The following is a 22,707-nucleotide window of genomic DNA, read 5'->3' as shown; positions in this document are numbered from 1 at the left end:
TAGATTTAAAGACTAAAGTAAACACTATTAATAATGAAAAAAAGTAATAAATGAATAGTAATCACATTAAAGAAAATAAATGAACAAAAATAAAGAAAACGATAATAGTTAAAAATGCTATCAGCATTTGGCAGAAGTAGATACATAGAAAAGAGGTAGAAATGTCTTTTTCAAACATATGCCCCACTTTAAAATCCGTCGGACATCAGCCTAGCTCTGGCCCAGAAAAGTCAGTAATTACAGTGAACCACAGCAAAGCAAGCGCAGCCTGGAGGAGAGAAGCCCAAACCTTAAGTCCTTTCGCTCTGTTGATTGCCCTAAGCGGCCTCAGGACCCTTAAGACCCTCAGAATCTTCACAACAGAGATGGCACTGGATCTAAGGAAAAGAGCAGAGGGAGGAAAGAAAGCAGAGTGTATTACACTTGGATAAAATACTCTGGAGATTATTTCATTTGGCTCTCCCTTTATTGCCACTATGCAACGTGGTGGGACCCATGTGAGCTGAGCTAACCTCTCCCCATGATGCACAGACTCATGGGTCTTCCCTGTCCAGGCCACACCCATGCACCTCCTCAGCCAGGCCTACCGGCACTCACTGAGGCCGACTTAGGTGCACAGCTAACCATGGCAGAGACGAGATTTAGGAATCGACTTTGTTCTTTTCACTTGATGTATACACTAGGTAGACTTGGCTTTTAGGCTTCGGTTTCATTTGTTTGGCTTTGTTTTCTAAATTTGGAGCCCTGCTGCAGTGCTTTGGCACTGGGCTTCTCTGGCCTTCAACAAGTCCACTGTTTGGTGGGCAATCACAACCCTGTGTGGCAGGTATGACAAGAGAGGTGACGCACCTGGGGGAGCACCACCATGGGGATCCTGGGAAGGACCCCCAGGGAAGTGATATCCAGCTGAGTCTGGGGGGAGTGGGAGTTAGCTAGACAACGGGGAAGGGGCTGCAGGCCCAGGGAGCAGTAAGTAGGCAGGTCCTAGATGAGAGTGCAGCTCATTTAGCACAGCAGGTAGTTGGGTGTGGCCGGAGCACAGGCTTGGAAACAGTGGGAAAGGGCTGCAGCTGCAGAGGGCAGGCACAGCTTGGAGTTTATAGGAGTTGCAAAGATACTGGTGGGAATGTCCTTCTAAGCTGCCGCTACATGGCTTCCCCCTCGCCCCCAGGCGGTGGTGGGAGAGGAAGAGGACCGCTACCACAGGGGGCTGTTACACGCAGCAGTCTTTGGTCTTCGGAGGGAGACAGAGCTTCTCCATTCACCTTTAGTGCAGACGTGTGCGTGCATGCTTTTCTATGGGGGTTCTGATGGCCAGCACCTGAGCAGTGGTACTTGTAAGTCAGCGGGAAAGCAAGGCCACCCCTGGATGCTCCCACTGGAGCCTCAGACCCCTGGGTACAGCAGGCAGGCAGTGTGCAGCCTGAGCTATTCCCCACCAGAAATCCCTAAGTGCCATGGAAAGGATCTAAGGCCATGACATGTAGTCTAAGCTCCCTTCCAAATGAAAGATGTAAAGGCCCAAAGAAAGGGGTCATAGAGCTGGTATATCCTGGTGATCAAGGGAAGCCTCCACTGTCTAAGCTGGAAGGGCCCCAAGAGGCCACCTGTTCCTACCCGCTCCTGTACTGATGGGGAACTGAGGCCCTAGGAGAGGAGGCCCTCAAGGCCCTGAGACCAGCCCCTGGGGGAAGCAGTACTAGAATCTGGCTTCTTTCACCCTCTGTTGAAAGCAAATATCACAGAAAGTAATAAGCCCAACCTAGTAACGGGCAAGAAAAGAAAGAGAAACACAAGAACACATTAATTATCCCAGTGCTTTCTGGCATGGGCATAAATGAAGCTTTTCCACATTAACTAAATGTAATCATTAAATGATGTCTAGCCTTTATGAATTATGTAAAATTCCTCATGTAAACCATCCTGCCCAACAGTCCTGTGTGTACACACACCCATACCCCAGTAGACTTACTGGATCCCAAATGACACCAGAGACACCCCAACAACCAGCATATCCAGCAGATTGAAGTAGTTCCGGCAGAAGGCCCCTTTGTGGAGGAAAGCTCCAAAAGTCGTCATCTATAAGCAGAATCATGGGTGAATTTACTGTGATTTCTCTCCAGAAGAAAAGAAACCTAGGCTCTTTACAAAATCTTGAGGAAAGTATGACTATTAACAAGTGTGTTAGGAAACCAGAAATGTCAACCAACAGGGCTGAGCAACTGCATAATTTTCTCAAAAATTGATAAAGGGCAGCTGATTTGGGGCACATTTAAAAAGAAGAGAACAATTCAGTCTTTAGTACAGCGACAACAAATTGCAAGCATGAATACATTGTTGGCATGTCCACAGAGCCTGTCTCAGGAGAGAGTCCACATGGACCATCCTCGTCAGGCAGAAACTGTTGCCCAGACAACTTAGCTTCCCCTAAAAATGCTGGCTCTGGCCCCTCTGAGACCCCAGGAGAGCCTGCATTGTCCCAATCCAGGGGCTAGAAAAAGTGATGGAGCTCAGTGCTCACAGCTCTGTCTAAACGGCATTTTCCTAGGTAGGCTCCTTACTGCTCCTGATGGTCCTTAGCGATACATTCACTTTAAAGAACTCCTCCAAGTCCAGTTACTCTAGTGCAGGCGAGGTGTGGCTGGGAAGCTGTCCCTTGCGTCTGTCTCGCCTGGGTCAGTCTCACTGCTCTCTAGTGCCATCCATGTGTACCCAGAGCCCACTCTGTGGGTGCCCCAGTGAGTTTCCCACTGATGATGGGAAAGGAGTTTAGTGGGGAATTTCCCCAGAGGGAAAACAGCAAAATACACAGAATTCACTGTTAACATTAAAAAAAAAAAAAAAAAAAAAAAGTGGAGGAAGGCTCAGATAAGAATAGGAGAGGAAAGGCAGAATGGGGAACTAATAAAATTAGATCATATGAAATTGCCAATACTCAACCTTTTATGACCTACAAAACTGGCAATTTCACATGTACCAAATAACCAAAAAGCCTTCCAAATCTTCCCAGGGCCACGAGGAACCACCATTTCAAATGTCCCATGCTTCTTGGCGAATCTCCTTTTCCTGAATCCTCTTGTTTTAGCTTATTTTCCACTTTCTAAAATACTTTCAAAATGAAGAAGGACTTGGAAGATTTAAGTCACTGAATATACAGAAATTGAAAAGCAATAATTTTTTTTCTTTTAAATAAACCTGTATCTTGTTTGCCCCAAAGCCTGAAAGTAACTACCATGTTTGCCCAAAAATAAGACCTAGCCAGACAATCAGCTCTAATGCGTCCTTTGAAGCAAAAATTAATATAAGACCCAGTCTTATTTTACTATAATATAAGACCGGGTTTTATATAATATAATATAATATAACATAATATAATACTGGGTATAATATAATATAATACTGGGTATAGTATAATATAATACAATACAATACAATATAAGACCAGGTCTTATATTAACTTTTGCTCCAAAAGACGTATTAGAGCTGATTGTCTGGCTAGGTCTTATTTTCAGGGAAACAGGGTATATTCAACAACCAAAACGTGGAAAGTAAAACAAAACCTCAATTAACCAGCTGAACAGATTAAGTAGAACATTTCTCCATTCAGTTTGAGGAAGAGAAGGAAAATTACGAAAACCAGCTCGGGATCAAGCAGAGGCTGGGTGTCTGTCCTTGCCCCCCACGCCCAGTGCCTTCTGCATCTGTGCGCCTCACCATGGAGACCATTGTTAGAATCTGCTCACTACCCGGCACAGATCTGACGTAGGACAGAACTGTCAATCAAATTCACTGGCTTCAAGGCAGGAAAATGAACTCAAATTTTTAGAAGATTTTGAACAAATGTTTACACAGAGGTTGGTTGGTTAGTTGGTGTTATGCTCATGTTTTCATTACATCGTCGTTATCCTCATCATCATCATCGTCATTGAAAGAAAATAAATACCCCATTCCCTAGCAATGGTAACTGAGGTTTCATTTTATAGAAGATTTTGTAAAGAGCCCAAGTTACACAGTAGCCTAACATAAAATACGTTTTTTTCCTTGAGATGCACACATAAAAAACTCAAAATGGTTTAAAGAAAATGATGGTGGAAAGTCCTCATTTCCCAGCTGATCTCCCCACTAGGAGATGGTGGCTCTGACAGTTGTCACAGGGATTGTGTCCAGTATGACAATAACCCACACCACTTAGCAAGTCTGGGGGTTCTTGGTTTCTGCTGTTGGTCTCCAGACCTCTGGGTACATAAGGAATGAGCTCACCCCAGAGTGGCCTTTAACTTCATCATCAGTACACAAACCGCAGGCAGCGATGGTCCCTGTGAGCTCAAGCACGGGCAATACATTTAGGATGCCCTGTCTAAAGGGTGTTCTTTTTGTTTGTGTAAATGTAAGCCCACCCAGTAAAATGGATATAAAATATTTTAGCACAAACAGATCCAAATTATCTTGAAATTCCTGTTGCAAGAAAATAGTGTGCTACCATTTTAGGCTCCTGAAACATAATTTAGTCAAAGAAATGAGAAGAGATACATTCCCTTCATAGGATAAATGCTTTCCCCCTGACTTTGATGTCAGGAAGGGTGGAAGAAAGTTCACACAGTGATGTATCTGTTATCAGTTGACATATTTCAGAGGATATATAAAAAAGAGCAAAACAATTTCCAATCACTATTATGAAGCCAAAGTAGCTCCTACATGCATCAAAGGTTAAAAAGAAACAGAAAAACAAGTTGAACAGTCTCAGAAAAAAATCCTTTGGTTTAAAAAAGAAAAAAGTGTAAGCTTGATCACAGAAGACAAAAAAATCATCAAAAGCACTTCACGCTGCTTTGCTGTGCGTTACATGCAGGAGCAGGCCCCTTAAACACACCGCTGTGGAACCTGTTACCTTCAAACCGATCTCAAATGCAAAAACAGCAGTGAAGACATAATCTGCATAACCTAGCATCTGGAACGCAAACAAAGAATTGCAACTATTATTGCTACAGCTGCTTTAGAGTATGTGAGGATCAATGAAAAAGCCATTACCTTTAACAGGATTTCAACAGTAAAGATGGCTGTGAAAGCATAGTCAAAGTAACCCAGTATCTGAAAGGTACAACAATGAAATGAGAAAAGGCATCTGGACAAGCTCCAAAGCCACACGCCCATGGGTTGAACCACCACCCCCCCACCCCCCATGCAGTCAGAGACCCATTCTCCCGGGATACACTTGCCACCCTGGAGGTAAGTGCAGAGATGCTCATAAATGCACCACCTGATCCAATGACAGCTCATCTTTATGATCAACAAAGAGCACTTGGAAATACTTACCTGCTTTAACCACTCATGCTGACTCTTTCCAGTCTCATGTCTTGGACAGAGACTCATTTCTGAAAGTGCTTTATTGATAACCTTTTCTCATCAGAGCACCACACTGACAAATTACTTGTGGCATCAGATAAATTAGAGTCTTACACTCATTTTGAATTTTTAACTGCATTTTTGGCTGAATGAAATATGTTGCCATCCAGCTGAACTTCAGAGTGGTGGAGGATTATAAATAATGACGTAAGTGCCATTAAACGGGGCCAGAAGCTTTCACATGTCCCCTCTAATTCTAGCCCATGTAATCAGGGAGTAAACACCTTTGCCCCACTAATGTGTGGGGCTGGATAAGTCCTTAAAGAAGAGTTTCACTTATCATCTTGCTCTGTATCTAACACCGCTCACTCCCAACTCTGTGTTTTTGTTTCTTTCTTTTTTTTTTTTAACCTCACTGGGCCCACTCAAAGAACAGACTCACCTGGCCTTTGAATTATCAGATCAGGCTACTTTGTGTGTATTCCTGAAAATACCGTCTACTCTCCAACTGAGTCCTGCTCACCCCCTCTGGGGTCTCTGCCTCTTCTCAGAGCCATAGAGGCAGGAGGACCAGGAGCAAGGAGTCTGATCACCACTGAACTACGGCTGCTGACAAGGACCCTCAACCACAAAGATGGCAGCCGAGACTGCCAGTAGAAGAAGCCATCTCGGCTGCTTATTGTCATTACAACTGTGCTTTATAGATTGAAAGAACTGAAGAAATCAGAGCAGAAGGGACAGTGGCGACCACCGGACCGACTCCTTTCATTAGCTGATGAGGAGATGCTTTATAGATTGAAAGAACTGAAGAAATCAGAGCAGAAGGGACAGTGGCGACCACTGGACCGACTCCTTTCATTAGCTGATGAGGAGATGCTGGGAAGCACGTAGCAAGCACCTGCTCAGGTCACAGAGCCAGTCATGGCACTGCTGAGCAAGGAGCTCGGCAGGAGCCACGGGCCTTGCCGTTTAAGTGTGGCGCCCACCCCAGGGGTCCTTCACTGCTCTAGTCCAAGGTGAGGAGCTCTGCTTCAAAGGCCAGCTCTTCTCAGCTGACGTTCCCTCTTCAGAAGGTATTAGTTATCCAAACTGCTTCCATTTTTGGATTTATAAATTTTGCTGAACCTTTCTGTGTTTCTGGCCAGGCAATGCAAGGTATTTCCAGTACACTACAGGCCTCTGCCCGTCCTTATTTCCTCCATGGTCACAGCAGGACAGGTACTGTTGAAAGTACCTGGGTGGCCAAGAAGGACACTGCTGCCCACAAGCCAACAACTCAACCTGGGCTGGGGGTCCAAGCTCTTAGATTCAAGTTGTTTTTTCCCTCATTCAGCCTCCATGCTGTTTTTCACTAATAACTCAGCTAAGATTAAAGAAAAAAAAAAGCAAAATGCAAAAGAACAACTGCATTATTCCAGTGACATGTAGTCGAACCCATAGACGTGAAGGGGAATGGAGGCCGGGCAATGGGAGTTCAAGGGATATAAAGTTTCAGTCACACCAGATAAATAAGTTCTGGAGATCTGCCGTACAACATGGTACCTATCGTTACGAATACTGTGTTATACACTTAAAAATTTGTTAAGAGGGTAGATCTCACGTTAGGTGTTCTTACCACAATTTAAAAAAACAACAACTGTAGTATTGTAAAAACAATACACATATTTAAAAACAACAATAACATTCTTGGGAAAAGCAGCAGGGAAATAAACTCATGAGGAAGTAATTACAATAAAAAATAAGAACAGGAAGCCCCAGTATAAATTAACTGTCAGTCGGTGTTCTAGACTAGCTCCTGACCTAGTCTACCATGTAGCTTTTTCCCTTGTGTCTCATTTTTATGATGGAACTCAATGACACCCCGGTCTTTGTTCCATTTGAACGTTTAGACAGACACAGCCTCCGAACCTCTAACAAACACCCTAATCTGTGAGTATAAAGACAGGCTCAGGCCCTTCATCTTTACATCAACACCAACATGTGCCTTGAGGGAAAGTTCTTTTTATCTTCACGTGAGAGTGTGTGTTTTATCAATCTGATTGATAGGTTGGGTTTGCTAAGCTTCAACTTAGCAACTTGAAAGAGACTGGAAATAGAAAGACATAGCACGAGGCCCGGCTATCACAACCCAAATCCTGGGGCACTGATCTAGTGATTTGTCTTACTCCTCACATCTCTGAAAATCTCACGTACAGAGAGAGGGGCCAACCAGGCAAGGCAGCGTCGCCTGTTGGCCTCACACATTTGCGGGCCTCCCTCTCCTGGGAGGGTTTCTAAGTTATCATCTGAAACTCACTACACTGTCAAGGCCAGAGAGGCAATAGTCTACGTCTGCTTAGGCCAGAGCTAATCCAGGTATCGTTTCTGTCCACCACAGATTCAGTGCAAAGGTGATATGCCTAAGATATGAAACCGATTAAAAATAGAAAACGTAACCCTCTACTTGTTTTCTTCATAAAACCATCTCCTGCAATACCGAAACATAGTTCTTCCTTTCCACTGAACCACTCAACCTCACATCTCACCATCTCCCCAACTTGTATTTCTCCTCAGTAATGGAGCCAAGTAGCTTTGTGAATTACATCCAGGTAAGATATGTCTTCCCCTCCAACCCTAAATAAGAACTGGGCATGTGACATACCTGGATTCAATTTTACTTTCTCTCCTGCTGGATGCTTCCCACTAGGCAGAAATCTCAAAACAGGTGTGGATGTTAATTTGACCAAGGAGAAAAGAGGGACCAAAATGTTGGCAGCAAAGAATGGAGAGGTCCCTGAATACACTATAAGTTACTGCAGACTATTTAAAATGAAGTTGGAAATATATGATTCAATAAAGGTTGTCCCGATAAAATAAAACACCTCTGGTACGCACAGACCTGAAACATAAAATGCTGACAGGTGAAGGAGTGGCCTACTCTAGCTTTAACATGTTGGGCCTATGTAGGCCCTGCCTGGATGACAGCGGAGGCCAGTGTGACCCGAGAGGGAGCCCCACCCTCTCGTCCTTGCTCAGGGGCTTACAGTGTTCCGGAAGGAGTGGCTGCGGATGGGGTCCTCGGCTGCGAGGGAGGCACTGCTCAGCATGATGAAGACGAGGATGAGGTTGGTGAAGATGTGGTGGTTGATGAGCTTGTGGCAGCCCACGCGGATCCTGTGGGAAAAGCCACTACATGGACACAGCCCCAGGCAGGGCCTGCGCAGACGGGCCAGCCCCTTCAGCACGCTGGAGCTACTCAGCGGTGACAGGTCAGACAGAGGACAGCTATCGGCTGTGCCACCCATGCCCCCACCCAGCAAACCAGAACCACCTGACCATTAGCCCCCCGAAACCGTCGGACTGCACACCCCGAGGGCCCTCGGCGCAACAGCTCTGTGTGGGTGGACCACGTCAGACCATTCACTGAGTCTTTAAATGTGGGGATGATCCTCCTAAAGGTGAGGAAACTGAGGCTGAAGGATGTGAAAAAACTCTCTTAAGATGACACAGCTAGCAAGGACCAGAGGCAGGGTTCCCATGGAGGTGTGACTATGACGTTTTCCCACTATAGAATGAAGCCTAGCGCTTACTTTTCCTGCCTAGAAGGAAGGTTGGGCCAAAGCTGGTCGTAGATGCTCACAAAGAATGAGAGCTACCCCTTTCTTGTACTGCAGTTGGGCTGTATTAAAATATGACTGCAGCAAGTAAGGCTTGGCGAATCTCCTGTTATGTGGAGATTCTGTCTCAAGTGCTATTTGGGGCGGGGCGGGGTGGGGGTTGTGGGGAGCTGATCCACAACGAGCACGCCTGCGAGAGAGTGAAGAGAGTTACACTGCCATGCAAGAATTTCATAAGGCTCTTACTGCACCATGTGGCAGGGCCGTCACAGAGTCCTGTAATCCTGGGAAGCCAGGCAGGGCAGCACACGCCCAGCTCCCCCTGTCCCGGCCCTCATGACGGCTCAGTGGGCCATCAGAGCCTCTCCTGCTGTCCCCGACGTCCCGGGGGCTAGTTCGTGTCTGCTACCCTCAACCTCAATATTCGACTTTAGAGTGTAAAGATTTGGGGGGTGGGGTGGAGGGTACAGAACACATGCAGGTTTTCCTTGGAAAAGATTTTTTTCACTTTCAAAAGTGGAGTCAACTTTATAGGAAGGTGACCCCTTACTTCAAATCCTCCATTTCGGGGCTGCTTAAGGCTGGGTTGTGCCCTCTCAAAGCTCTAAGCAACTGAGTCTGGGGAGGGCCTTCGAGGACTGTGAGGGCAGGAGAGCTCACAGCTTTGTGTGTGTGCGTTGGGGGAGGGGAATCAATCCATTCCTTCCATATATGTGACTATAGGTATCAGGAACATCAGCGGTTGAATAACTATTTTTTAAAGGGACAACCAAACTCTCAATCCTGATGAGCTGTAAAAACCACCCTCCAATCTTTAAATCTCTAAGGACTGCAGCATGACTTGCCTCCCACCTCTGTCTCCCTGGGGCCTGTGAATTATACAGAGCTCTTCTCTGCCAGCCAAGAACTACTTCTGTAAGCCTAGAAACCCTTCCAGGAGTCATTTATTCCCTCTGGCATTTCACTCAATCCCAGATGATTTAAAACCTAGAAACCAGCTAGTAAATAAGTGTCTTCCTCTTACAGCACTTGTGAGTAATCACCACGCTCCTGGTGAGCACCTATCATTTTAACAGGAGAAATTCTATTTTCAGCAGGACATCATGGAGCTGAACTGAAGAGCTCAACCTGTGAGATATCATTGAGCAAAACTATTTCTCGCCATAAAACTCAATAGGGAAAACTGATCAACTAAATGAGACCTCAGGATAAAGACGCTGTACAGAAGCTGGCCGCAAAATTCCCACGCCCTCCTAAGCATCTTAACGTAAGGCCCACTCAGGAAAGAAGGATCCTCTGGATAGAAAACACCTCACAGGTGACAACCCACGGGATACCAGAGTCGTGAACTCCGACCAAGCAGCAGTTATGTCACCACTGCTGACCCCAGTGCAGGGGTTAAGGGTGAAGAGAATCTGGACTGGCACTCCACCCAGCACCTAGCCTCACTCCTACAGGCTAGGAAATGATGAACGGATGGACGACAAGGGCAAGGCTGAAGCAGGGGAGAGGTCGGGGGCACTTGGGAGCCTCTGGCGCTCCGGTGCAGGAGGGGCTCGGAGTCACCTTCCCTCACTCTAGCCCCAGGTACCCTCAAGCAACCTGGAGGGTCACAAAGAGCTGCAGCGGAGAAGTGGCTAGAAAGCGGGTATTTACGGGTTGGTCTTGCTAAGAATGAAGAAAGCGCTCCCTTCAGGAATGGGGACGATTTTCTCTTTCATGTTCAACTCGGAGATCCTGCGAGGACGGGGGCCAGCGGGAACCTCAGGTTCATCTTCCTCCTCCTCCTGTTCCTCTTCCTCTTCACCTACTTTAAACGAGGCACTTTCTTTAATAGGCATGAAACAAAGACTGCATTTGGGTTTAAATTCGTCTCAATTTCACATGAAAATTTATCAAACTTGAATGACCTCTATCAGCTTACATTAATCAAAACCCTTCAGAACACAGACGGAGGGTGTGTGGAGAGGCAGGGGGTTGGGAAGCTGGGCTGTTTGGTGAACGTGTACAGTTGTGGAATGAAGTCCCAGCAGTTGAAGATCTGAGCACAGGTCAAAGGTGGCAGCAGTGGGCTTCTCACTGCCATACCAGTAACCTCCTTGCTCAGCTTCAGCCTGAACACTGTGTGGGACTTCACATCATACACGATCAGTCTCCCATGTTCCTCTAAGCCCACAGTCCCTCCCACATCTGCCATTCAAAGCACCTGGTCAAATGTGAAAGTGTCAGGAGACTAGTAAGAACTGGTCACCTCCTAGAGAGATTCCCTAGCAAAGGTGGGGCTTGTCCTGATTCACCTACACTTTCTCTCCTCACCACCTGGAATTTGGGTTATGCAAGCTGCCTGTGACCGAGAGAAAACACAGAGGCAAGCAGCCCCCAAGGACACTGGACCCATGGCCTTGATCTCAGTAGCCCAGCGTGTGCCCCAGCTGGGCCAGCCAGCCAGACTCAGCCGCTGATCACAGAGTGGTTGCAAAGCCCAAGCACTCATAAGCAGAAAGTCTGTCTCTGGGCTCCACCACCATACCTGGCACATCACAAGGTGGGTAGGGGTCCTTATCCTCATCCTCTTCTCGGTAGTCATCAATTGTAACCTAGGATGACAGAGAGGTCTTGGGAGGAGGGCACATCAGGGGGCCACAGGGAAGACTCGACCCTGCCCGTCAGCACAGGACAGAGACGTTCTCTACAAAGGGGGTGCTGTATGTGAGTGCATGTGTAGGGGCAGCAGAAGCTCCGATGATGTTTCTGCTGGAGACCTCAGGTCTGAGGGCAGATGAGGAGAAAACTGGTGTAACTTCAACAGAGCCACGGTTAGCTAGCACCATCCATACCTCTTCCTGTCCTAGCACTGTCACACTCCCTGTATAACTGCAGTGAAGATTCCGGCCTCCCGACTAGACAGTGAGCCCCATGCAGGTAGGGACCTTGTTGGTCTCGTTCATTCCTGATCCCCAGTATCGGACACACAATAACTGTGCAAAAAGTATTTACTGACTCAGTGAAGAAAAGAGTGAAAAACCCAGAGCTGTCCTACATGGGATCTACAAACATGGGATGAAGTTTGACAGTACAGCCCTGAGCACACAGCCCCAATCCTGAGACCCCTCTGGGGACACACGTCTGTTAACAAACCTTGATTTTGATCCCCACTGAGAAGATACTAACACAAATCAGATCTGACCACACAAGTCCAACAAAGAAAATATAAGTGGTCAAAACCGTCAAATATTAAATATACTGGTTCTCTGGTAAAATATGGGCTTGCCACCAGCTAAATGCCTAAATTCACTCCGAATTCCCTGGGAAACCAGAATCTATAATGGTGTGCCATCCTCACACACCAAAACATCACACAGGACACTTTCCTTGTGTAAACGGTACATTTATGGTGGTATTAACAGAAGCATTTTGATACAAAAAGGGGTGTTTCAGAACATATACCTTGTTGTCACTGTTGGCTATCTGATTGACTTCCGGTTTGTTGTTCTTTTTATTTTCCAGGCTTTCTTTTCTACAGAGGAGAGAACAGAACACAAGAAACCAACACTAATAAAAACACTAATCCAATCCAGATTCTGAATCAACAGTGGCCCGATGAAGGACAGAATTTAATTGGAAACAACCCCAACAGCAAGAACATAGCACAACCCATATTCAGGGCCTCCCGTTCATTCAGGGCACTGGATTCGTTTCATGGATCATCTTATTAAAAGGCTTATTCAAGAGCTAATCAGCATTGAATGCATCATTTATTTTATGATGCCAAAATTAACCACAGTGATTCTTTAAGCATGGGAACGTGTGACTCCCACTCTCAGCTCTGAGGGAATGAGAGCCAAAGGCCTGGGTTCTGCCCCAGATTCCATTCCTGTTGGTCAGCCCCACGTGGCCACCCACAATCACCACAAAGCAGCAACATGGGGGCGCAGCTACTGTGGAGTCTGAGTGGCTCCGCCAGGCCTCACCTGCAGCTGGCGCCCCAGGCAGCCCCCTGAGCAAACACCTCTGTGCAAATGGGGTTACCTGGCAATCTTTTTCCTTTCCTTTTCTTCGGCTTCCTCTTTCTGAGCAGTATTCAAACTTTCAGCATCAGCCAAATTGTCTACAGCGATGGCCAAGAAGACATTCAGTAGGATATCTAATTTGAACAATTTAAGGGTACAACACCTTTCTAATGCAACTACATATTGTCAACAATAGCAACGTCACGTCCCTCTGTGTTCTGGGAGGCTGATAACCGGTGACTGTCCCCTAGTGCTATATTCACTTGGTAAAGCCAGAGGACAAGAGCCCTGTTTTTTGTTTGTTTGTTTGGTTGGTTTTTTAACTAGAAACCTGGAGAAGACAATCTGGAAAGAAGCAAAATTAAGATTCACTAAAATCCATGAAAACCTACAAATGCCAACATTTCCTTCACGTATGTGCATATGTGTGTACTGTGCGTGCATGTGTGTACGTGTGTCTCTACACATCTAGGTATCTATAGCTATGATACACATTCCATAAAACAATCTATAACATAAACATGGTGCTTTTATGCATTTTTCATTTTGCTTTATGCATATTGTTTTCTTTCTTTTAAAACATACATACCCATAAAACATATATTTGGGGCATGCTTGCCAAAATGGACCCCTGTAAAGGCTACACATTATTCAAATGATGACTCCATGGCACAAGAGTCTGAAGCGGCCTTCAGAGTGTGTAGATACCTCATTCATTCATTCACACTGGCTGACTACAGCATGCCTGACTTACTGCCAAATGGTGCCAGACTATTCTTTTGAATAGTCCCACTGTGGCTAAATCTTTGATGACTGTGGTTCAATTTTACTTTTTCAAATCGTAAGAAGTTAGGTGATTGAACAAGTTATTAGGTTTTTGTCTTTTACTATAATGTTGTGTGTGTGGTTTCCATGGATTGAAAAAAATTCAAAACGAGGTTCCCAAATCAGAAGACGCCTGTTTCTTATTCGCTGACCGTTAAATACATTTTTGAGAAGCACAGGAATCAATGGGCAGGAAGTCAAGATGGCTTCCTTCTCTAACGCCTCTCTCGGGCTGATGCACAGCCATCTGTATGCACGACTGTGGGAGCCCCGGGACCCGAGACAGGAGAGGCACACCATTGTCTCACATGCCCTGTGCAGTATGAAATCTCAGGTGGGTTGCTGAACATGTAAACAAACATAACCTAACGAGAGACTGATGATGAGATAGCTTCCAGGGGATTTCACACTTGACTAAGCTATTCAAGTATTTAAAGAGGACAGGACGTGAGTGAATTACATTAAGACTTTCAAAACGCCTTTGATGTGCTAGACTATTTTTTAAACAGAGCCTCAGTGAGCTTGAGGTGGTATTCAGATGTTTGTACAATTGTTCTTCCACCAAACATTTATTGAGGGCCTCCGTATGCCAGGTCTTGTGCTAGGCAGGGAAGACAGAGATAAATCAGACACAACCAAAGGTTATGGGCTCACGAAGGCTCCGATAGAGGTAAAGAGAGATCTGAATTTTCAAAAGTCTAGGATTACAGAATACCTCTTGACAGGGAAAAGGAATAAACGAGTTGGAAAGAAGTTACACAGCATGCTACAACTAGCCCATGGATATCTGACCTTCAAAGATGTACAGATCAGCAAAGCAAAATTAGGTTCAGGGGAGCTTAGGTCAATCCACTGAAGATGGGTCCCCATTGGTTATGAAGGCTTTTAAGAAGACATAAATGTGCCCCTAACCTCCCATCCCTTCCCATCCCAAGGATGATGGCACGAAGAACCACCTGGCTTTGCCCTAAGCTCTCCCATGGGATGCGTACAGGAGATGTGAAACCAAGCTGGGTGACCAGGCAGCCCATGTCTTGCTGCAGGCTCCCTCCCCTCAGCCTGCTCTCGTCCCTCAAAGCCCAACTGGGGCTCTGCCTGTCCTATGCTGTCCCTAGCAACAGTGAAGGAGAGCACACAAAACAAGGTAAGGACATTCACTTCCTTATCAAGACAATGATAAGAACAAAGCCTTGGCCAGCTTCAAGGATACAGTTACCACAGATGAAGAGGATGATGAAGTAGATGCAGACGATCATTCCTGAAGAGGACGGGCCCCCATATGCCATGATGCCATCATACATCACAGCATTCCAGTCTTCACCGGTCAGAATCTACGAAGCCAAAACTCGGATCAGCTCGCAGGTGGACAAACGCTCCCCGATTGTTCTCCCAGCGCTCCTTGGCGGCTCCTAAATCTGGTTTGAGCTGCCTTTCACAGTCCAGTTTGCATTTAACAAATCCATCTGTTATCCCATAGCGTTTTCAAAACATTATTTTTAATTACACAAATAGATGAGTTAGTTCTTCTAGTGAAAATAAAGTAACGTTACATATAAGACTTACGTGCTCTTGGATGACCCCCCCAGCCCAGTTTGAGTCCCCTCCCCAGAGAGCATACTGTTGGTGTGTCTCTCTCTAGGACCTTTGTGGATTTAAACACATACATACACATGCAGAGAAAACAGGCAGTTGGTGTCTCTCTGATTTCATTAGACATAAAAGGTATCAGACTATATGAATTTTCTGCAATTTGCTTTTTTTCTCTCAACAATATACTCTGGAGATTCTCTTTTAAACTGCTGCCTAGAATTCCACATAGTTAATCAACTGTGGAAATGGAGAATTATACCTATGAATTTTTAGAAGAGAAGGGAATTCTAAATATCTTATGTAAATTTACAAATTACCTCATGGGTATATACTAATAATGCCCTAAAATTTCATATATAATCTTCTCTACTGATGATACTCAGTCCATCATGAAATAGAATCAGATGAACATGAACAGCAATTTAAAAATACCCTACCTTCCAGAGACAGAGAGTGAGAGTGAGAGAGATCATGCTCCTTTATCTCCTATCTGGACCAGATACTATAAAAATTAAAACTGTTACGGATCACAACCAAACAGAAAAAAATGGGCAAATGATTTGAAATGATGAAGTAATTCACAGAAAAGGCACTATAAGTGGCTCTTGGTCACATGAAAAGACATTCAGGTTCACTCCTGATAAAAGAAACATGAATTAAAACTACAACAAGATACCATTTTCACCTACCAGATAGGCAACGATCAAAAAGTCTGAACACCTGCTGTGGTGAAAAGGAGTGAGGCCACGGGCAGTCTCCACACACTACCCCTGGAGGATGAATTAACACAACTTCAAGGAGAATACTTGGGCAACAGCATCAGAAAATGGACGCACACCCTTTAAAGCAGTTCCACTTCAGGGAATTTATCCGACAGATCTACTCTCACACATGTGCCCCATGGTGTATGTTCAAGGTCATCCACCGAGGCAAGACTAGACACAATGAAATATTCATCAGCAGGGGGCTGGCTCTATGAATTATGGCACATCCACACCACAGACTTTATACAGCATTGAAAAGGAGGAGGCAACCTTTTATGGACCAGTAAGGAAGGTTCTTAAGGACACTTTAAGTGATAAAAAAGCAAGATGGAAAACAGCATGTAGAATGAGCTACCAGCTGTGTAAATTCATCTGTAGCTAGGGAGGTAGGTTGATTTATATCTGAGCAAATATATCTCAAAGAATACACAAAAAGCTATTTAACGGTGTTTGCCTCCTAGAAGGGGGAATTGGTGGGTGGCTGGGTGGGAGACTGTTTTACTTTATAGCCTTTTGTAATGTTTGAATTTTGTGTCATATACACGTATGACAAAAACCATCACCACCACACAGGTTTCTCTGAAAGAAGTCAGAAAAACGAATGACTAATCACTGGCCCAAAATTAAACATAATTCAAAAAATTAAAACTGCAGCCTATCGTAGGGACAAAAATTCCATTCACCTCAAAATGACCAAGTGGGAAAGAATCTTAGAGACCATTCATTTTCTCTCTCTCTCTCTCTCTCTCTCTCTCTCTCTCTCTCTCTCTCTCTTTTTCCAGAAAAGGATAATGACTTTCCAAGGTCACAGAGCTGAGCACTATAAAAGCCACCATGGGCCCTCGGCGCCCACGGCCCTCCCACCAGTCCTTCCTGCCTCTCCAGCAGGAGGTCATATGAAGAGCGACACATGTGAAGTGCGACAAGGGCAGATGGGTCTTTTAAATTTATCTGCCAGGCTCTGCCCAAGGAAGGGCTTCGGCTCACAACGCAGGAGGATGAAGAGGGGGTTAGAACACCTCAGCTCGGAGCCAGGCGGGCGGGACAGGCCGCTGCTCGGAGGGCCGAGCCCCCTGAGTGCCTGTCACACCGTCACTCCTTTCCCAGCCTCACTGCCCACAAAGGCCCCGACAGACAGCGCAGACACCCTCAGAGTCTCTGTGTCCTTGTCACACCACAGGAGGCAGGACACCAAAGGGGCAGAAGGCTGTCACAACCCTTTTATCACCCTGCTTCCTCTGACTACACAGTGAAGCATTAGGGCTGGAGAATTTACTTCTCTGCATAAATCCATTATCACCAGGATTAGGAAACTTGCCTGCGATCAAAAATTAGCACAGAACCAGAAAAGGATTTTAGAGCCTACCTCACAGAAACCCCAGAAACCTCCCAAAATCCAATAGAAAGTTTTGGTTAATTATTATGTAGTAAATCCAGTGATCTTACAGAAACGTTCCATTACATCACATAGCTGGATTGAGATGCAAAACAAATGGCTTGAGTGGCACAAAATGTATCAGAGCAGTATTGGAACAGAGGCTACTACTGTGTTTCCCCAAAAATAAGACCGGGTCTTCTATTAAGGTTTGCTCCAAAAGATGCATTAGGGCTTCTGTGTAGGGGCTGTCCTCCTGAACAATCACGCTAGGGCTTATTTTCCGGTGAGGTCTTATTTCCAGGGAAACACGGTAATAAAAATGGACTCACTCTGTCTTCCTGAGTTTTGGACAGACCAGCAGGCGTCTCGTGACCTGCCACTCAGGGAGAGACTCACCTGGAACACTGTGAGCAGCGCCTGAGGGAAATTGTCAAAGGTACTCCGCTTGGTCTGCGTTTCGTCAAAATTAAACTTGCCACCAAACAGCTGCATCCCAAGCAAGGAAAAGATGATGATGAAGAGAAAAAGCAGAAGCAACAGCGAAGCGATGGACTTCATGGAGTTTAACAAAGATGCCACTAAGTTGCTCAGGGACGTCCAGTGCCTACAAGTCAAGGTGAAGGTGTGAGCCCAGGATGCAAAACATCCCCTGGCCCAGGACGCGGAGCATCACCACCTCCTTTCAGAAAACACCTGCAGCAAGATGTACATGTCCTTACCTGGTTACTTTGAAAATGCGTAAGAGGCGCACACACCGAAACACAGAGATCCCCAGGGGAGACATGATTTCCAGTTCCACCAAGATCGTTTCCGTAATTCCGCCACACACCACAAAGCAGTCAAACCGATTAAAGAGAGAGACGAAATATGCCTGGAGACCCAAGCTGTACATTTTTACTAGCATTTCACAGGTGAACAGAGCCAAAAGGACTTTGTTGGCAATATCTGGAAAGACAAAAGTGTGCATGTCCTTGGGATCTCATCATCGGGCTGGCTCAGAGTCCTCTGCTCTCCTCACGTTCCCTACCCCCATTCCCTGCCAGAAATGCCCCCCTCTTTGATCCTGTCCCCTTACAGAAACGTGGCACAAACACTAACAGTCTGTTTGCCTGTCAGGTTCTAGTCCTACTGCTGCTAATACCTAGACGTGTGACTCTGGAGAACTTCCTCAGTCTCCCTGGGCCTCAGTTTCACTGACAATAAAATGGGGAGGGGCAGCTTACCACATAATCTCTGATGCTTCCTAGCCCTAAAAGCCTATGACTCTCCATTTTGGCCATCGCATTATATTTTCTGTTTCCATCAGTTACAAAAAGACCTGTCTGGTCTTGTTTACAGCACCACGATGTAAGAAGCAGTTGCCTATCAAGGTCATTTCTAACAGGAAAAAATACCTCCCAGCAGGCTGGAGAGCTGGACAGAAACAGAATTGACTTGAGGGAAGGCAGACCTTCTCAATGGCTCAAAACTGTCAAATTCACAATGAGCTGTCTGGTGACAAGCTCCCGGATCACACTGCTGGGACATCCAAGGCAGGGGGACAACATCACCTGCCAAGGGCGCTATAGGGGAAAATAAAGCTCCCTTTCGGTGAAAGCAGGGAGAAGGTATCTGAGGTCCCTTCCAGATGGAAGATTCCTTGATCCCAGGTTGTCACAGGGCTAAGACAATGGGATGTCCTGGCATTAATCAGCAACCAGGTGCTTCATTCGCCACACAGCGGACGGCACCTTCACTTCAGGTGCACCCTGTGTTTGGACAGTTCTGCTCTCTTCTAAGTCAGTGCTCACTAGAAGTGTTGCTATACACTGTTACACACCAAGCAGGTAAGACTGCACTGCAGCTGGACAGACTCAGGAATCCCTCATTCAGGACAAAATACAGAACAGCCTCTGCTTGTACCTTGAATCTGCGTCAACCAGTCAGGCTGGTTGTAGTGCTCGGAGGAAATGGTTAAGGTGTTGAGAAACACCAGGACGATAACCAGCCAGTAAAACGTGACAGACTTCACAGCAGCCCTACATCTTCTGCGACTGAATCGGTTCCAGCGACGCCAGCGTCGGCTGAAAGAGAAGCAGACATTACTCCCTGCAGGACAGATACAGCATCTGAGTGGCCAATGAACATCAGTGAGGAAATAGTTTTCTTTCACCCTGGAGGTCCTGACTGGGGTGAGGGTGCAGCAAGGAAAGACAAGAACAAATGACATAGAAATTACCAGACTTCATGATACAAATTATGTTGGTCATGAACTATAACTTTTCCAAGTAGTGTATCATGACTTCATTATGCTATCAGTTCCTTCCTATGGCTAAAACTCCATAATCTGTCAGACACAGTCCTCAAACCAGTTAGCAAATCTAGATATTCATGGATTCGTGTGCACATGCAAAACTGAGCTATCACACATATGCAGTTCTTATTCCCACCATATGGTACCCGGATGTTTGTGCTATTGGTGCAGAGAGCCACTTAGCTTATTATTACATCTCTCACAGCATCTCAATCATCGTACAGAATGTATCAGGCAACGGAGAGCTCCAAAATCCACAGCTTTCGTTTTAGGGGACCTTTCAGTCCTTTCTTAAATCTGGGAGATTCCGCCGGAGCCTGGCAGAGTTGTCAAAGCTGAGCAGGACATGAGTCTTCATACTTAGTCATCAGGTGCCCTTTCTAACTAGTAATGCTCAGAATATACCTTTAGGAGAAGAACCAATATTGAATCGTGTTTCCATATAAATAAAATGAGCTGAGCCGAACAGACAAGTAGCATGTCCTCTCCTGACTTTCAGTTCCAGTTTATAATTAGGGCAAGTATATTCTCCCTAAGTCTGTCTCGCTGTGGAAACATTCCTGGCCACAGGATGGTTTGGTGAAGTGGATCCCAGGGCTGTGCTCACTGACAAGTGGAAAGGCGGGGGGGCGGGCACTTCCTCTGGGGGACTGAGTCAGAGGACTGTCCTCTGAGCTGCAGCCCTGGCTGACTCAGCTGTGCTGCTGTGCTAAAAACACCGTAACCCAGGGATCAGGCAAAGAAAGAGTTGTGCTAACTCTCCAACAAGTAGGGCGCACTTTGCTATTGCTCTTGCTTTATGGTTTTCAGTGGTTTAATAGCAGCTGGAAACATGATATCCAGTAAGGAAAAATTCTATAGAGGACACTAAAGACTGTCCCCTTCCAGGCTACATGTCCCCTGTGATGCATAATTCAGTATGTACAAGCAAGGTGTGTACCAGTCTGAATAAGATCCAGCCTCGGTGGGCCTATTTCGGCTGCAGTGACAAGTCACAGGGGTCTCCCAAGTCCAGGAGACCTTATCTGTCACAGCCCTGAAATCCTGCAGCACTCCACATTTTGCCCTTTACTAGGTACTGAGTGCCCAGGCCCTGTGCCAGGCACTGAGCATATGGAGCTGAAGAAGGCAGGGTCCCATGGCCCGTCACTGTAAAGCACGTAGGGTTATCAATCATAAATCCACATCAAGTGCCATTCCCAGGGTTCCGGGTACAGGAGTAAGGAGAGGAGAGCTGCAAATATTCTTTGGGAGAGTCAGGACGTCTTCGAAAACCTGTGATTTGGGCTGGCTCTCCATCACTGAGTAGGAGTTAGCCAGGGGGCAGAGGGAAGAGCACTCCACTTAGAGGAAATTGTGTGACTAATGGGACTTAGGTGGGTAGAAACAGTGTTTGGTACATTTGCAAACAGAGCAGTCCAGTATTACAAAGTGGGGAGTACAGGAGGGTGTCAAAAGATGAGGCCGAGGGTGAGCGGGCCACCAAATTATGAAGGAATTTTTATGCCCTTTGGCAACAGGGAGTCATGGAAGGGCTTTTAATTTTATTTTTAAATTCAGGTTTATCGAAATATAATTTACATATGACAAAATCTACTCCTTTTAGGTACACAGTTTGAAAGCACCACCACAATCACAATGTAGAATATTCTCATCACTCAAAGAAGTTCCTTCGTGGCCCCCTTGTTGTTAATCCCCTCCACGCCCCCCAAGAGAACTACCGATCTGTTTTCTGTCCCTAATGTTTTGCTTTATCCAGAGTGCCCTATAAATAGAATTATACAATATATACCTTTCTGAGACTGGCTTCTTTTGCTTAGCAAAAATTCTTCTGAGATTCATTTGTGTTGTTGCATCTATCAGTAATTTTTTCCTTCTTACTGCTGAGCATTATTCTATCATATGGGTGGACTACAATTTGTCTACCTATTCACCATTTGCTAGACATGAGTTACTTACAGTTTCTGGCAATTATGAATAAAACTGCTATGAACACGTAAAAAAAATTTGTGCAAGCATGTATCTTCATTTCTCTTATATAAATATCTTAGAAGCGGGATTGCTGGGTCATGTGGTAAATGTATGTTTAACTTTTTAAGAAACAGCCAACTTCTTTTTTAAGTGGCTGTGTCATTTGACAAGTAGGAATGTATGAGAATTCCCATTGATCAGCATCCTTGTCAAAACTTGGTATTGCGAGATTTTTAAATTTGATCCATAGGTGTAAAATAAAAAATTCTAATAGGTAGATAGTGGTATCTCTGATTTGCATTTTCCTAATGACCAATGGTCATTTCATGAGCTCATTCTCCCATCCATATCTTTTTTTTTTTTGGTGACGTGCTTATTAAAATCTATTGATCATTTTTTATTGGGTTGTTTTCTTATTATTGGCACCATTCTTTGTATGTTATTCTTTACATATACTGGATACTAGTCCTTTATCAAATATGCTTTGCAAATATTTTTTCTTCCAGTCTGGAGCTTATTTTTTTATTTTTTATTGAAGAGCAGGGGTTTTAATTTTGACGAAGTCTTATTTATCAGCTTTTTCTGTTATGGCCAATGCTTTGGATGTTGTAGCCAAGAAAATCTTTGCCTAACCCAAAGTCACAAAGATTTTCTCCTATGTTTTCTTCTAGAACGTTTAAAGTTTTAGGCTTTACATTTAGTTCTATGTTCATTTCAAGCTAATTTTTATATGTAGTGGCAAAATGTTGTTTTTAATTCAAAAAGAACAAGTATATGGAAAAGGACACGAATCATAGGTATATACTGCAATGAGTAGTTGCCAACCGACCATGGAACCTGTAACCAGAGCAAGAAACAGAGCATCACTAGCACCTCAGGAAACCTCTTGAACCTCCTTCTCTGGAAAACTTTGAAGGAGAAAAGTGACAAGATGTAT

At 45.2% G+C, this 22,707-nt stretch overlaps 1 protein-coding gene across 5 annotated transcripts in view; it reads right to left on the bottom strand.

Annotated features, from left to right (window-relative positions):
• CACNA1D (calcium voltage-gated channel subunit alpha1 D) overlaps positions 1-22,707 on the bottom strand; it is a 315,463-nt gene that overhangs the window by 71,581 nt on the left and 221,175 nt on the right. For 4 of the 5 annotated variants that reach the window (XM_033132022.1, XM_033132024.1, XM_033132021.1 and 1 more), the window contains 12 exons: positions 19,409-19,569; positions 18,226-18,451; positions 17,903-18,110; positions 14,985-15,105; positions 12,969-13,083; positions 12,387-12,456; positions 11,470-11,536; positions 10,596-10,749; positions 8,367-8,496; positions 5,029-5,088; positions 1,973-2,079; positions 290-377 (listed from right to left, as the gene is read on the bottom strand). In XM_033132022.1, coding sequence (XP_032987913.1) covers positions 290-377; positions 1,973-2,079; positions 5,029-5,088; positions 8,367-8,496; positions 10,596-10,749; positions 11,470-11,536; positions 12,387-12,456; positions 12,969-13,083; positions 14,985-15,105; positions 17,903-18,110; positions 18,226-18,451; positions 19,409-19,569 — 1,507 coding nt within the window. The remainder of the gene's footprint in view (positions 1-289; positions 378-1,972; positions 2,080-5,028; positions 5,089-8,366; positions 8,497-10,595; positions 10,750-11,469; positions 11,537-12,386; positions 12,457-12,968; positions 13,084-14,984; positions 15,106-17,902; positions 18,111-18,225; positions 18,452-19,408; positions 19,570-22,707) is intronic. The other variant, XM_033132020.1, reaches the window with a different exon arrangement.

This window comes from Rhinolophus ferrumequinum, chromosome 17 (genome assembly GCF_004115265.2).
Source record: "Rhinolophus ferrumequinum isolate MPI-CBG mRhiFer1 chromosome 17, mRhiFer1_v1.p, whole genome shotgun sequence".
NCBI classification, from domain to species: domain Eukaryota; kingdom Metazoa; phylum Chordata; class Mammalia; order Chiroptera; family Rhinolophidae; genus Rhinolophus; species Rhinolophus ferrumequinum.
This window is presented reverse-complemented; position numbering and strand designations above follow the sequence as displayed.